General features: G+C 36.2%; 1 protein-coding gene and 1 non-coding gene across 2 annotated transcripts in view; one reads left to right on the forward strand and one right to left on the reverse strand.

The window, feature by feature from the left end:
- LOC145268842 (short transient receptor potential channel 4-associated protein-like) overlaps positions 1 to 17074 on the reverse strand; it is a 97949-nt gene that overhangs the window by 63072 nt on the left and 17803 nt on the right. Inside the window, exon 2 of the mRNA XM_080124513.1 lies at positions 11146 to 11271. Within this exon, the coding sequence (XP_079980639.1) occupies positions 11146 to 11271 (126 nt within the window). The remainder of the gene's footprint in view (positions 1 to 11145; positions 11272 to 17074) is intronic.
- Positions 4250 to 4322, forward strand: Trnah-aug (transfer RNA histidin (anticodon AUG)). The gene has a single exon. It is a non-coding gene; the product is annotated as a tRNA-His (tRNA).

Genomic DNA, 17074 nt, shown 5'->3' on the forward strand with positions numbered 1-17074 from the left:
AGATGACAGCATGCTTGCTGCTAAACACGGTAAGTTTGGGAAAATGAGTTCAAACAAACAAATTATACAAAATACTGTTAGAAACCCACCGAATATATGTCTGCCTATGTCACGGTAACATATATTGAGTGAGTTTCTAACAGTATTTTGTATAGCTTTTTTGTTTAAACTGGTTTTTCCAAACTTAGCGTGTTCAACAGCGAACATGCCGTCATTTGCATTTTTTCAAATAAATTAATAAACACTGTATGTTTTTCGAGCTGAATAAACATGTTACATCAAATAAAAACACTAAAAAATTATCCAGTTTGGTAGAAAAGTAACTTATCTTGCTTTTGATTACATTTATTTGTGATATATTTGTTTTTTGACGACTCTTTCGAATCTATGTGTATAGTAAAACAAACCCCAGATATATTATTGGAATCCTTTAAAGATGAGTAATTAGTAGGGCTGTGACAACAGCATATTCTTTTCATTGTTTTGACTCTTGAGTATATATCCGTTAATGTCTTATGTTTTTATATCGACTGATGTGGTTTTCGGTTGATTAAGCGTGTCTAACTGTGTCGGATATATACCAGAGAGTCAAAAGAATGAAAAGAATATGCTGTTGTCACAGCCCGACTAATCACCCACTCCCAAATAGTTTTTTCTTCTTCTTTTATATCTCTGCCAACTTTACAGGCTGTCCATGTGTAATTGCCACTAGCCTTATCAATAACCCAAAGTCAGAGCGGCAAGCCTCCTTCTTATACAAGCACCCTTTTAAAATCTCTATATATAAAAGCGAAAATGTGTGTATGTATGTATGTATGTATGCTCGTTTTTTGTGTGTCTGCAAAAGGCTTTTTTCCAAGGCCTTATGGGGGGGGGGGTCGCTCATTCTAAAACTTTATATATCACGTCTAAATGATATCTACGACTTAACAATGGGGGTCGCCTTTCTATTTAATTTGCCCGATTTTTACCAGCTCGCCGTGTCTTCGAAAAGCGAAAAGCGGGGGAAACAGTAACTGGCTTGCAGTGCAAAACTAGGTCAGACACCACGCCACTTCGTTGCCCCTGTTTATTTCGCTTCATAAACCTTCATATAACGCCCTTATCAGTTCCTCTCCCTCGTGGCCGAGATGGTTAGGTGTTTGGCTTTTTTTCCCTTTCATTTCCACCTTCGCATCAAGGCTTCGTGGGTTCAATCCTACCTTCCTACTTAAACTTTTTTTTTTTTCTTTTATACCTCCAAACACCCGGCCAACAATTTTTTTTTTTTTTTTTTTTTTTTTTTTTTAACCACACACACCTCCAAATACCCCCGCTAGTAACACATAATCTGCTATTAAAAAAAAGAAAAAAAAAAGGAAAAACTTCCAGGATAATTTCCATAAAAAAATGGTTAACTGCCCTAAAACATTACCATGGCCCTAAAATATAAGATTATTTTGCATTAAATTTTATATTAAATTAAAATATATATATATATATATATATAAGGTAAAATTAAAAGCCAAGAACAATGCGAGATTTTTTTTTTTTATATAGAGTAAAATTAAATGCAAACAAAAGAAATATAAGAAATAAAGTTCTTTTTTTTGTTGTTTGTTTTTTCTTTTTCACACAAATTTTAACTCTAAACAACAGTAATTTTTTTTTTTTTTTCTGTTGTATTCAATGGTGATATAAATCTCAATATATTTCAGACTTATTAGTCCATTTTCAAGAGAAGACAGCGGAAGAGTGTTCAAAATTGGAAAAGTAGCCGCAGAGTTTGCACATAATATCACTGCTGCTCGTATTGAGAACAACATTAACAAGACATGGTCTCAAATTTGTTTTAAAAGAAATCTCCCAAAACAACACAGACTAAATTTTATTACTAAATACAGCAAATTACCTACCTTTTATCACCTTATTAAAACCCACAAAAATAGCACACACACACAGATCAGACCCATTGTTTCAAGCGTTAACGGTCCCCTTTATAAAATCTCTTGGTTAATATCCCGCCTACTTAAACCTCTACTCTCTACCTTCCCAGCCCATGTTAGTAGTTCCAACCAAGTAATTAACAGACTCAACGATCTACCACACCATCTACTCAAACCATACAGATACCCATTTAGCCTAGACGTCGTTTCTTTATACACCTCCATTCCTGCACATCCAGCCATTAATCTCATGGCAGACATTATAGCATCTAAAAACCCACAATGCTTCGGAATTACTCCAGGAGATCTCTTACAACTCCTCCGTATTATAGTAGACAACACTTACTTTACTTTCCTACAAAACACGTTCAAACAAGTATCTGGACTACCCATGGGCTCCAGTCTATCCGGTATTCTTGCCATTGCTTATATGGACAAACTCGAAAGACACACCCTTAGTACCTGCTATTCTTATCTCCTTTTTACTAGATATATCGATGACATTTTAATTATCACATACTCCCGCGAAGAAGCTATTAACATTTTCCACAAATTCAATAACGCCGACCCAAACTTAAAATTTACTATAGAACACCCAGACTCTTCAGAATCCCTTTCTCTGCTTGATTTTAAAATACAAATAAAAAAAAATGGTGCCATATGCACTGAATTCTACAGAAAACCCGCCAGCAAACGCCTCTTCGTACATTTCAAATCTGCGCTACCTCTCAAGGACAAATTAAACTACGCACATGCCGAAATCTCACGCATACAAGACAAATGCACTAACATCTCCGACAAACATACACACACTAACAATTTCCTACAGACCCTCTCACTAAACGGCTACCCTAATACGATCCTATCCTCACTTAAAAAGAAAAAACGCAACACCCGACCCTTCTCTAACAATTGTTTTCTAAAACTACCCTTCCTCGGTGACAAAATCTCATCTTCAATCCGAAAAGCCATCCGCAGCGAGGGGCTCAACATTCAACTCATCCACACTGGATCTACTTTAAGACAACAGCTCAACCGAAAACATCCATCGCATACACCTTCCCCTTGTTCACTCTCTAATTGCCCAATATCACACACAGGTTTATGCTTTAAGAACCACGTTGTTTACGACCTACAATGCGCTAAATGCAGTGCATCTTACATCGGAAGCACTACCAGATTGCTTCATCACCGCATTAAAGAGCACTTAAACACTACTGCTTCGTCGTTCTATAAACATATTCGCACTTGCATTAATTCAGAACCAGATTTTCACATCAACATTCTTGCTTCTTCAAGAAACGTAGGTCAACTTCGTATCCTCGAATCTTTAATTATTTCAAAAAATACTCCCACACTAAACAATAGACTGGAATTGAGCTCCGCTTTTATAATATAAGTTTAAAACATAAGAAAAACAATAATTAAAAAAAAAAAAAAAAACCTTGCTTGAATAGTCATCTCCCTTGATTCACAAACGCAACAAGTATTTCAAACATCAACTGATTTATTTTAACGTTCTCCTAACGTCATTTTTTGTTCTATATTTCGCGGTATCACGTGGCAAACTCTGCGGCTACTTTTCCAATTTTGAACACTCTTCCGCTGTCTTCTCTTGAAAATGGACTAATAAGTCTGAAATATATTGAGATTTATATCACCATTGAATACAACAGAAAAAAAAAAAAAATTACTGTTGTTTAGAGTTAAAATTTGTGTGAAAAAGAAAAAACAAACAACAAAAAAAAGAACTTTATTTCTTATATTTCTTTTGTTTGCTTTAATTTTACTCTATATAAAAAAAAAAAAATCTCGCATTGTTCTTGGCTTTTAATTTTACCTTATAATTTTCTTCAACAATGCTTCAAGCAAACTACAACCTACTTATATATATATATATATATATATTTTAATTTCTGCCAAGATTTTCAGTGTGTTCATATGTAATTGCCTAAAAAAGGCAGAGCCACATATTTTGGAAAGGCAGGTGGGGGTCAATTTAGCAGGTGTTAATCTACAATAATCTATATTATTAATAAAATTCTAAATGTTTATTTAATTATTTATGTGTGTGTGTGTATATATACCAATAAAACTTTCGAACAGATGCACCGAATTGAAAAATTTTCCCTGTAAAGATGCGAGTCCCTAGATTGTCCTCATCTATACATGGTTTATAACGAACAACGCCGAGTCACGCAAAAAGCCCGAAATAAGGGTTTTTGGACTGTTTCGTGCAATTGTCGAAAAAGTTACCTACCCATGTCAATGGAATTTAGCACTGTCTGTATACAGTCGCAGTAACATCTTTCGGCATACAGACAGGACTTGTGGCTCAATGGATAACGCGTCTGACTATGAATCAGAAGATTCCAGGTTCAAATCCTGGCAAGTTCGTAATAATTTTAACCATCATTTTATCCAACGTTTACTCATTATCCTTACCCTTAGTTCACAGGGTATTTTTGTTTTTTCAGTGATTTTGTTTTGTGCAGATGGGAATTTCCCATACACCGAGTTCACAGGGTAAACGTTGATGGTAAGACGATGGCGAGTGTACTTAATGTTGAGTGTACTTGATGTTGAGTGTACTTGATGTTGAGTGTACTCGATTTTGTGTTTGACGTAGTGTTGTGTGTGTCGACACGGCACAGCCGTCAGTACCAAATAAATTAATTTTTATCAGTCTAGATTTACGTTTCAGTTTCTTGTACATAAAATGCATTACAATTCAAATTTGAATTCTCTAACTTTTGTTTTAATGGATGGAATTTTTATGGTATTGCAACATACTTGTGTACATTTACTACAGATTATTTGGAAAATCTGGAGATTTTCAGTAGCATATTCTGATTCCTTGCACAAAAATACACTTATATGGCAAATTTCATTGTTTAATCTTGTATTTTAACAAAGATATAATATTTTTACTGAAGGGTACAAAAAATGTGACGAAACGAGGGAAAAATATCCAAATGTGTAAGGCACAAAAATGTTTATAAGCTCCTTAATTTTAATCGGATTTTAAACATTTTCAAAAGATCTGACCTCACAAGTTGCATTATTGAAACGTAATTATAAGTTTAATCTCGAAGGTTCTATCGCGAGGTACCAAAAGCAAAAAAAAAATAAATAAATAAATAAAATAATGGAAAAAAAAAAAAAAGTTAAAAGCATTTAACCCCCACACCCACCACATCTGTTAAGTACCAGAACAACCCAAGTGTGCTAGCTACTAGTCAGTTTTCGAGATGACCTCGGAAGAAAGAGTCGGTGCCTTCATAGCTAAGTTAAAAACTTTATCCATAACTACATTCGCCCATGTATGGAGTATTGCTGCCACATCTGGGCTGGTGCATCTGCTACTAGTCTCTCGCTCCTTGACAAGGTTCAAAAGAGAGTCGCAAACCTGATAGGCCCTGAACTGGCATCTAAGCTTCAGCCTCTGTCCCATCGACGAAATGTTGCATCCCTCTGCCTTTTCTACAAGTATTTTAGTGGTGAATGCTCTGACGAACTGCAATCACTTGTGCCCCTACGACGCGAGCACCCTCGACAAACCCGACAGGCTACTAGATCCCACCCCCACACTGTAGAGGTCCCTAGATGTAAAAGATCTTTTTACTCCAATAGTTTCTTCCCCAGAACCGCAAGACTCTGGAATTCCATTCCAGGTCCCTGCTTCCCCAACAGTACTGACGTGCAGAAGTTCAAGTGTAACGTGAACCGACACCTTGCTGCCCAAATCCCTACATAGTACCCCAGTAGTTGTTGCCCCTGATAGTAGCCCCCCTACACCAAAGTGGAAATTTGCCTTGTTTGGGGTGAAAATGTAATAAAAAAAAAAAATAAATAAAAAAATAACTGTTGAAATGTATCCTGTCTTAATTTTTCCAATTTTTGTGTATTATATATAATTTATTTATTTATCTTTGTTCTCTTATTGTAGTCTTACTAAAAATTGAAACTCCTTAACATTACCTATCATGTCTTATTACTCGTGTTTTAACCTTTTTTTTTTGTTAAATACGTCTGGCATTACCCTAAACTAGCCTTTAAATAAGACGCCCCCAATCTAAAAACATAAGCTCACCTCACAAGTTGCATTATTGAAACGTAATTATAAGTTCAATCTCGAAGGTTCTATCGCGAGGTACCTAAAGCAAAACAACTTCCACGGATTAATATGGGAGGGGAGACTATCTTCAAATTCTATTCTATACTGGGAATGGGCAAAGGACTTATACTAAGTAGATATAAATAAGTCCCTCTTACCGTTTTTCTTTGTTTTTTTAATGGAAAGTAGATAATGCAGTGGATGTGTTATCGGCAGCTCCAGTAACTCTCGCTTCTCCTTTTTTGTCCCTCAGTCCTCATTTCTAATGAGTGATGTTTCTGACAAAGGGTGAAGAAAAATCTGCTTCCCAGGTCGGTAGTACTTCGTGAACAGTAATCTGAGATGTCGGAAATTTTCTGTCTCTATGTCTATCCTTGCGGCCATGTCACTAGTAAGGGTGCTGGCGGTAAACATTTTCATCTGGGCTGACGTTAACCGCCTGATAGTCAGGGACCCGAACCTTGGAATAACCACTAAGGAGGCTGTTCTATCAGCAGGTGCAAAGTACTGGGGCTGCTGTATTGCCATTTGGTGAATGGATTCTGGACCATGCAGTAGTCTCTGGTGGGGCCTCTCGATACCATACTAGTGGGTAATTGTTACGGCTTTACCTTATCATGTGCTACAAAAAAAAAAAAATTTTCCTCTCTTACTTTCCCTCTCTGCTCTAACCAAGTATACTGATCTGTTCCACAAACCCCAAAATCCTCAACATGAAATATCTCAAAAAAAAAAACACGAATAAACCTAGAACCACATCCTCCTATATAGACCCCTACTACTACGTCTCCTTCTCCAACATCAGGGGTCTACGTTCTAACCTTCCAGAGGTTGAAACCCAATTACAGGAGACAAAACCTGACATATTCTTCCTAAGTGAAACTGGAATAGGGCCGACCACCTCCCTAGATGAGTTCATAATTAAAGGATACTCTAACCTAACATCTAAATCTGACCCCAAGATCGCCACGGGCATGGAATATGTGCCTACATTAAAGATGGCTGCCCATGTGGCAGGGATATCTCCAGAGAAGACCCTAATCTTACCTTATATCTGCTTCCGAGTTGCACTTGCTTACACCACCGCATTTATATTTGCCCTCTATCGCCCCCACAACAGTGGAGTTACTGTCTTTAAGAGTATATCAGAAAAAATTTACCACATCCTGTCTGCTCATCCCTCAGCTAACATTCACATTTGCGATGACTTCAATGTCCATAATGTGGAATGGCTGACCCACTCAAATAAGACTGATGATGAGGGGAGGTTCTATCATGATTTTTCCATTGCCTATGACCTCACTCAGATTGTCTGCGAGCCCACCCGTGTGCCCGATAGTACCGGTCAGTTCACAAGCCTCCTAGACCTTTTTCTATCCACACCCCCGAGCTATGCTCGTGTTCCGTTCTATCTCCTCTGGGATCCTCCGACCATTGCGCCGTATCAGTTAAGATAAAAATGAAATATAATAAATCTACAGACGTACCTCTCCACCGTACTGTATACCGATACTCTATGGCGGACTGGGATAGCTTCCGTACATTCATATCTGATCTCCCTCTCCATTCCATGTTTAAAAAGGATGTGTCCTCTATAGTATCAGACCTGACCGAATGGTTACTTGCAGGCATAGACCAATTTATACCATCTAAAAAATTCCAACAAAAACCTAACAACCAGCCATGGTTCTCCCCCGAATGTGCTGCTGCCATCACATATAGAAATCACTTTTTCCATAGCTACCAACGTAATAGATGCACTGAAACTAAAGCTGCTTTCAGAACCGCCAGCAACCACTGTAAAAGAGTAATAAAAAATGCAAGAGAACTATATGCGCAATCCGTTAAGTCCAAAGTAGCTGAGCAGCGGCTTGGTTCCCACCAGTTCTGGCAAATAGCAAATAGGATCCTGAACAGAAACGTGCGTTCTATCCCAACCATTATCAATGGACCAGAGGTCATCTCGACAGCATCCAACAAGGCCAAACTATTTGCCAAAAACTTTGCAGCAAATTCTACCCTGTGTGACGAAGGCCATCAACTCCCCATATTCCGTCCTATAACAGACAACACGCTATGCAACATACAAATATCCGTGCGTGAGGTCGCCAAGCTAATCAAGAACCTTGACTCCAGTAAAGCAACTGGTCCCGACGGTATTCCAATTAGAGTGTTAAAAAAATTACAACCAGAACTTGCCCCCATACTTTCCAAACTGTTTAAGCGTTGCCTTAAGGAGAAGTGCTTCCCAACACCCTGGAAAACCTCATCAGTATGCCCTGTATTTAAGAATTCAGGAGATAAGTCATCCCCCTCTCAGTACAGACCAATAAGTCTCCTGTGTGTCATGAGTAAGTTGCTGGAATCCACAATAAATAGAGAAGTAGTCAACCACCTCAGCAGAAATAACCTTCTTAGCGACATACAATATGGTTTCCGCTCTGCTAGATCTACAGAAGATGTGCTAATGGTTATATCTCATAGGATTAGTGAATCTCTCGACAAAGGCTTCATTTCTAGGGCAATTGCTCTCGACATATCAAAGGCCTTCGATAAGGTTTGGCATAAAGGCCTACTACACAAGATTTCCAGCTACGGTATAACTGGAAATGTTTTCTCTATCATTAAGTCATTTCTCTCAGATAGGCTCATAAGGGTAGTGGTTGATGGGCAGAAATCAGAGGCCCACAGTATTAATGCTGAAGTCCCTCAGGGGTCCATACTGGGCCCAACTCTCTTCCTGATCTACATCAATGATGTCCCAAAACACATACTAAAATCTTTCGTTGACATCTATGCTGATGAAACGATCATCTATGGCAACACATCAAAGGCTGTAAATGATGATGTTCTCTCTGATTCACTCTCCTCTGATCTTGAGCATGTGGTACAGTGGGGAAAGAGGTGGCTGGTTACCTTTAATGCATCTAAGATCAAGCTCCTATCTCTACATCATAAACGCTCTGATCCCCATCTGGCATCAACTGAAATGGATGGCTCTCGTCTAAGGGAGGCCCCAGGCTTTGATAAGCTCCTGGGTTTGTCCTTTACACCTGATCTTAAATGGAACACATACATCAAGTCTGTGGCCAAGGTTGCTGGGAAAATGGTGGGATCCTTCTACCGCTCCAGAAGATATCTCACTAATGACGCAATTCTCTATCTATATAAGAGCCAAGTACGTCCAAAGATGGAGTACTGCTGCCACATCTGGGCGGGGGCTGCTAAAAACAGCCTATCCTGCCTTGACAGGGTACAAAATAGACTCCATGGCTTGGTGGGGGATGCCCTTTTTTCTACCCTGCAACCACTTTCCCACAGAAGAGACGTAGCGAGCCTGTCATTGTTCTATCGTTATTTCCATGGCAGGTGCTCGTCTGAGCTCCATTCTCTGGTCCCCCCTTCTTTCTTAGAACTCTGTTCCGCTTGCCTGTTTCCCTCCCGACTTCAACCTGGATGTCTTCAAGTCCAACACAAACAAATTCCTGATGAACCGCCCCCGCCCCAAGTGATGACACCTTACAAATTCTCCAATACTATTGCTACACTATCCCTTTGATTACTGTACACACAATAACCCTTATCCCCGAGTGGCCATTGGGCCTTGATAAGTGGTGAACTCCATGTAAAAAAAAAAAAAAAAAAAAAAAATCTTTCTTAGATTAAGCTTTCTATATATGAGGAGGTGCCTTCAATAAGTTTCCAGACTTTTTGTTCTGACATTTAAAATTGTCGTAGACTCTTGAAAAATCAGTATGTTATTTCTATTCATCTTGTGAGATAACTGACCAATTTTTATGATTTCCAGTTCAAATGAGCAGCTCCAGCAGGAATTGGAATACACCCTACTAAATCCTGATTGTCACAGCTGGTGAATTAAAAAAAAATGCAATCTGGACATAACATTTTAGAAGAATGATATGCAATAAAATTGTTTTCAACTTGTAAAAAAATGCCACAGAAATATATGGAATGCTTCAGACTGCCTTTGGACCATCTTGCTTAAATTACGTATCAGTTTTTTGAGTGGCTTAAGAGATTCAAGGAAGGCAGGAAGCTTATGAAGGATGATGTGAGGTGTGGGAGGAGTAAGGAAGTCAGAACACCATTGTTGATTGGCCAAATAAAGAATTTCATGGATAAGAACTGCAGTGTGTCTACAGAGGCAATAAATGCACAGTTTGTGGTATCAGTGTGTACTGTAGACGATTATTCGTGACGAATTGAAGATACAGAAGGTTTGCGAGAATGCACCAGGTAAAGACTGAGAGCGAGGACCTATTAGAAATTAATAAAACCATACCTGATCCCCAGAGTCTCGTCAAACATTCCAAAAACTTTACCTCGTTGCAAATCCACTCTTATGTTGTTTAGAAGTAGGCATGCGCTGTACACATGTCTGTCTTTTCACTCATCAGACAAGGCAACGTCACACTATCTCTATCCTCCGCAGATAGACACACACAAACATTATATATATATATATATATATATATATATAGTGTTGGGACGATTAATCGAAATCGGAATCTGGAATCGGACACATCGTATTATTTGAGGAAATTGGAAACTTGTACCAATTTTCCGATGCCAAAATGATTCTTTTAATTGTCTTTTTGATTTGATTTTGTTGAAATCAAAATCTTCTGTTGCTGGTAATAATGATAAAATAATATTTATTGATTTTAAACCACCAGAGAAGCTAAAATCAACAGAGCGTCCCCCACTATTATAGTTGTACGTTTAGGAAAATATCTGCACATTTGACACGTATGCATCTACTGTAATTCTAGAAAAATACAGCTATTTACTGAAATATTTAGAGATTTATAAAGAATCAGAATCGGAATCAGTAATTCTATCGGAATCGGGAATTTAGTGCAGATTCGGTAATTATATCGAAACCAGGAAATATATTGGAATCGTCCCATCACTAATATGTATATATATATATATATATATATATATATATATATATATATATATATATATCCATTCATATGAAATCTTGTTATCATTTTTCTTTTATCTCCTATTCCCCTTACCTCACACATTTGCATCCTTATCACAGGGGGGTGGAAAGAGGGTTGAAGGGTTACATACCTTAAGGACTTCAAAGCATTTGTCCGTGTCAAGTAATGTGCTGTATTCATCAAGTTCCACGATATAAATCAAGGATTTTTCACAATTAAATTTGCTTCCAGCTAAGTGAAGAATGTGAGGAGGAAGCTGAAATGTTTTAAAAAATTTGATTTAAAAATAATGAAAATAATGTCATTAGAAATTTAAACGGTTCTTATCCAGAATTCAACTTAATCAAAAAAAATTTTTTTTAAATATTCAGAAAAATATTTATGAAATAAAAAATACTCCAAAATCTTTATAAAAAAAATAAATACTCAGAAAAATATTTGAAAAAAAATACTCAGAAAAATCTTTATAAAAAAAAAAAATACCAGAAAAGTCTATGAAAAAAAATTAACAAAAAAAAAGAAAAAAGTCCAAAAGAAATTTTTGAAAAAAAAAAAAAAAAAAATGATCAAAAAAAATTTTATGAAAAAAATAGTCAGAAAAATCTTTTTGAAAAATAAATAAATACTCAGAAAAATCGTTATAAAAAAAAAAAAAGCATCTTCATTATGTACCTACACAGAACAAAAACATCATATTCCAAAAATCACGTAAATTCATCAAGATGTTTTGTTTTTGTTTTTTAATATAAAAAAAAAATCTTTTTATGATTTTAATAGCAATACACATAGCCGTTAAAACACTTTGGATAATCACAGATTTCAAGGGGTTTCTGCTAAAATAGTCATATTTTAAAAACCAAAGCACTTTAAGTCTTCAAAATACCACCGTTTTGTTCAGAAATGAATATACTTTCAAATGAATTAGTAAATAATAACATAAATTATTTATTTTTAGAGTTTTAAGCAAATAAAGTGATAAAAATGTGAACATCATAAAACAGCATTTTCGGTAAGATTTTGTAACGACCCCCCCCCTGATTTCTAAACATTCGTACCATGTTTCTGTAAAGAATTTTTTAATGAAATTTGGAAATTAGCCAAAAGAGATGTCATTTTTAATAATTTTGAGTTACCGAAATTCATTTGACGACTCATTTTTTTTGTTGTGTTAAAAAAAAGATTTCAAAATGGTGAGTATTGAAAGTTTTGAAAATAAATTTCTTCGGACACTCACTATTAAATAAAACAATCTTTTTACTATGTTTATTCGTTAAAAAGATGATTGGACAGTGTTTTCTCTAGTGGTACGTAGCAATTTAAAAACATAATATTCTAAAAAATCGTTATGAATTTGAATCAAGACTTCTGTAGTATTAGTGATAGTAGCTGCAGCAGCAGCAGCAGCGGCGGTAACATGGCGTAAACAGACGTTTGTTTTTGTTGTTTATTTTTATTCATAATCGATTTTTTTTTTTAATTGAAAATCTGGTTATAAAAAAAAATTCTTACATGTTAAAGCTATTTTGTTATCAACCATAAAAATATTTTTTAAAAATTGGGTAGTAGTAAATTTTAAAACATTTTAACAAGCGAAAATGTGAAATATGATGTTTTGGTTCACGTGTACGATTACGAATGGTAATACACTTCTAATTTTCATCCCTTAAAAAATGTTTTCAGTGAATTATTATCGAATGGAAACTAATCTACCCGATTATTAAAAAAAAAAAAAAATTTTTTAAATAATCAATATTTTAAATATTTGTAGGAGGTGCTCAGTTAAAAAATAAAAACAGTAGGAAAGGACATGAAATGTAATTAAAAATCAAAATAACATTAATTCAAATTTTTTAACAATTTGCGAGCTTTAGCAAAATCTTGTTTCTTCTTTTATATTTAAATAGAATTTAAATACTTGATATTTTTCCACGCATCATGTTTTCTGTTAGAGGGACGTCACTTTTTTAAATAACATTTATTTTTGTCTGTTTGTCATAATTCTTGTAAAGTTTCACAATGGGTATCAAACACACCTTCTTAAAAAAAAAAAACGCTTAATTCTATGTCTAATCCTATGTACGAGTGGCAAGCCTCCTCCTAAAACCTTTAGCCTTAACAATAACACTAAGTACAAGTGGCAGAGCTCCCCACTAAACAAACTTCCCCTGTGAGCTCATATAAACATAAAAAAAAGCATAAAAACGTTTGAAGTGCACATGATTAATCTCCCCCCCCCCCCCCGCCAAAAAAATAATAAATTGGTCAACTGTCCTAAAACGCTAGGATCGTCTTGAAATGGTGAATTATTTTACATTTATGTGAAACCAACCCCCACTCTAATTCTAAAATTGTTTTCGTTTTGTTTCTATCAAGTTTTCAGGATGTTCACACATAATTTTCCTTAGCCCTATCATTAACCCAAAGTGAGAGTGGCAACCTCCCTACCTTCTCATAATTGCACAAAGACCCTCTTAAAACCACGCATAATCGCCTTTTAGAAAACAAACAAAAAAAACACCCAGGATTTATCTATCTATCTAGGGGGGGGGGGAGTAACTGCCCTAAAACGCTTGAATGATTCAAAATGGAAAATCATTTTACATTAAATTCTAAAATAATTTTTGTTTATCTTTTAAAGTTTTTCAAGTTTTTCACATGCAATTTTCTATAAAGGTAGAATCACATATTTTGGAGAGGTGGTCAGATGGCGAGGGGTAACAGAAGGTATTAATCTACAATAATACCAAAGAAATATTGCAATATATTCATTTTTAATCAATCCTAGATTTCGATTTCAGATTTTGGCACATAAAATGCATTACAACTAAACTTTGAGTTCTCTAACTTCTTTTCTTTTAATGAATACATGGCATTTTTAAGCAATCGCAGCATATTTATGTGAATTTACTGCAGATTATTTGGAAACCATTCATTTCTGGAGATTTTCAGATTCCTTGCACAAAAATACACTTATATGGCAAATTTCATGGCTTAGTCTTGTGTTTTAACAAAGATATAGCATTTTTACTGAAAAAGTAGTGCAAAAAATGTGACAAAACGCATATGGTCTTAAAGAGGGGAAAATATCCAAACATGCAGGGCATAAAAATATTCATAACTTCCTTGATTTTAATTGGATTTTAAAAATTTAAAAAGATTCTTTCTTAGCTAATCAAGCTCTTTCTATATACACCAATATTGAAATATTTTAAGCCATTTAAACTTTTTCATGCTAATTTTAATATTAATTTTTGATATTAGTATATTATAGCCATTACAAAACTGATTTTAAAATCTCAGTAGTTCGGATCGAGTTGTCTCCCTTAGCCAGAATTTATTTTTCTACACAGTCACCACCATTCTCAATGCACTTTTGCAAAGAATTCAATGATGCATGTCTGCTTCTGACACACATCCATGACAGGGGCAGCTTTTTAAGAGTCTCACACCATCACTATCTGCAATAGAGAGATGAAACTTTCAGGTCACGAATGCATAAGCTCAGTCATCATAACAATGCAATTTGAAATCCCCTCCAATCCATTTGGGAAGAATAAAAAATAGGAGGCATTACTTTTGGAACGACGCTTGTATACTACAAAGAACTGTTGGAAATTAGTTGCAAACCATCGACTATGCCATTTCTAAAGCTATGTAATTTGAAAACAAAGCGTTTTATTTTTGTTTGTTTTTTTACAAAGAAGTCACCACTTATCAAGGCCCGGAGGCCACTTGAGGATAAGGGTTAATGAGTGTACAGTAGTCAAAGGGAACATGTAGTAATCGTTATTAGTGGAAATTTGGTAAATTGGATTACTTAAGGGGGTGGTTCATCAGAAATTTGTTCACATTAGACTTGAAGACAACTATATTGTAGTCAGTTGGAAAGCAGGAAAATGGAACAAAGTTCGACAGACGTGTAGTTCTAAGAAAAAAAGCTTTGTTCATGGAATTAATATTTATGTTTAGGCACAGATAACGAACGAGTGGGGGAAATTATTGATAGTGGTTTCAGCTAGACGAGTGTTTTTTGTGAAAGTCAAGACAGGGGTGGGGGGACCATAGATTGGTGCTCAGATGAGCACTTGCCATGAAAATAATGATAAAGCAGAGACAGACTCGCAACGTCTCTTCTGTGGGGAAGAAAGAGGTTGCAAGGAAAAGAAAAGAGCGTTCCCCCTACTAGACTACAAAGTCTATTTTGAACTCTGTCAAGGTAGCACGTTTTCATGTGGCAACAGTATGCCATCTGTGGACGTACATGGCTCTTATACGGATAGAGAATTGTATATTTTAAGTAGTTATTAAACCTAAGAGCGATATGGGATAAGTAGAAACTAGTGTTGGGCTGATTAATTGGAATCCGGAATCGGAAAAATCGGAATCTTTGAGGGTATCGGATTCGGTATCACAAAAATTTGTACCGATTTTACGATTCCAAAACAATTATTTTAATTATCTTTTTCATTTGATTTCATTTAAAGCTAAATCTTTCATTGTCGGTAATAACGAAAAAATAAATATTTATTGATTTTAAACCACCTGTGAAGCTAAAATCGACAGACCCACCCCCCACCCCCACATATTTTTACGTTTAGGAAAATATTTGCGTTTTTACGGTAATCAGAGAAAAAATACAACTCTATTGTTAAATATTTAGGGATTTATAAAGAATTGTATCGCAATCGGGAATTTAGTACGGAATCTGTAATTGCATCGGAATTGGAAAAAATATTGGAATTATCCCATCACTAGCAGAAACCCTAGTTGAAGCCAGTTTCTTTAATTATACTGGCTTAGACAGAGCTGAAAGAAAGAAAATAACTAAATACTCTTCTACCGCACTGTACTGTACCGAAGTGGCACTTACCCTAGGCGGGTCTAATTTAAAGGGAGTATGAAATTTAGAAATGGTTCCCAATCACATCCATATCCCCATAAGAGGAGGTGGCAGTGTTTGGTTTTTGCATTTCTCACAAAATATGATATGAAAAGAAATTGGAATTTTTGGAAGATCTCTAAAGTAAGAGTAGTGGTTGATGGGCAGAAATCAGAGGCCCACAATATTAATGCTGGAGTCCCTCAGAGGTCCATCCTGGGACCAACTCTCTTCCTGATCTACATCAATGATCTCCCTAAACACATACTTAAATTATTCGTTACTGATGACACGACCATCTATGGCAACACATCAAAGGTCATAAATGACAAAATTCTCTGAGTCTCTCTCTTCTGATCTTGAGTGCGTGGTACAGTGGGGGAAGAGGTGGCTGGTTACTTTAAATGCATCTAAAACCAAGCTCCTATCTTTACATCATCAACGTTCTGATCCCCATCTGGCTTCAACTGAAATGAATGGTTCTCGTCCAGAGGAGGCCCCGTGTTTTGATAAGCTTCTGGGTTTGACCTTTACTCCTGATCTGAAATGGAACACGTACATCAAATCTGTTGCCTAGGTTGCTGGAAAAATGGTGGGATCCTTCTACCGCTCCAGAAGATATCTCACTACTGATGCAATTCTCTATCTATATAAAAGCCAAGTACGTCCAAGGATGAAGTACTGCTGCCACATCTGGGCAGGAGCTGCTAAAAACAGCCTATCCTGCCTTGACAGAGTACAAAATAGACTTTGTGGTTTAGTGGGGGATGCCCTTTTCTCTTCCCTACCACAGAAGAGACGTTGCGAGCCTGTCTTTGATTTATCATTATTTCCATGGCAAGTGTTCGTCCAAGCTTCACTCTATGGTCCCCCCTTGCCAATTTTTCATGATCAACACCCGTCTAACCAAAACCACTGTCAATAATTTTCCCCACTCTTTATCTGTGCCTAAATCAAAAAGTAGATTTCATGGACAAAGCTTCTCTCTTAGAACTGCACGCCTGTGGAACTCTCTACTGCTTGCTCATTTCCCACCTGACTACAACTTGGATGTCTTCAAGTCAAACATAAACAAATTCCTGATGAACCGCCCCCTTAAGTAAGACACTTTATCAAATCTCCAATACTATCAATTACTACCACACTACCCCATTGATTACTGTACACGCGATAACTCTTA

Source organism: Euprymna scolopes, chromosome 44, assembly GCF_053919585.1.
Source record: "Euprymna scolopes isolate OS-2025 chromosome 44, ASM5391958v1, whole genome shotgun sequence".
Taxonomy (NCBI): domain Eukaryota; kingdom Metazoa; phylum Mollusca; class Cephalopoda; order Sepiida; family Sepiolidae; genus Euprymna; species Euprymna scolopes.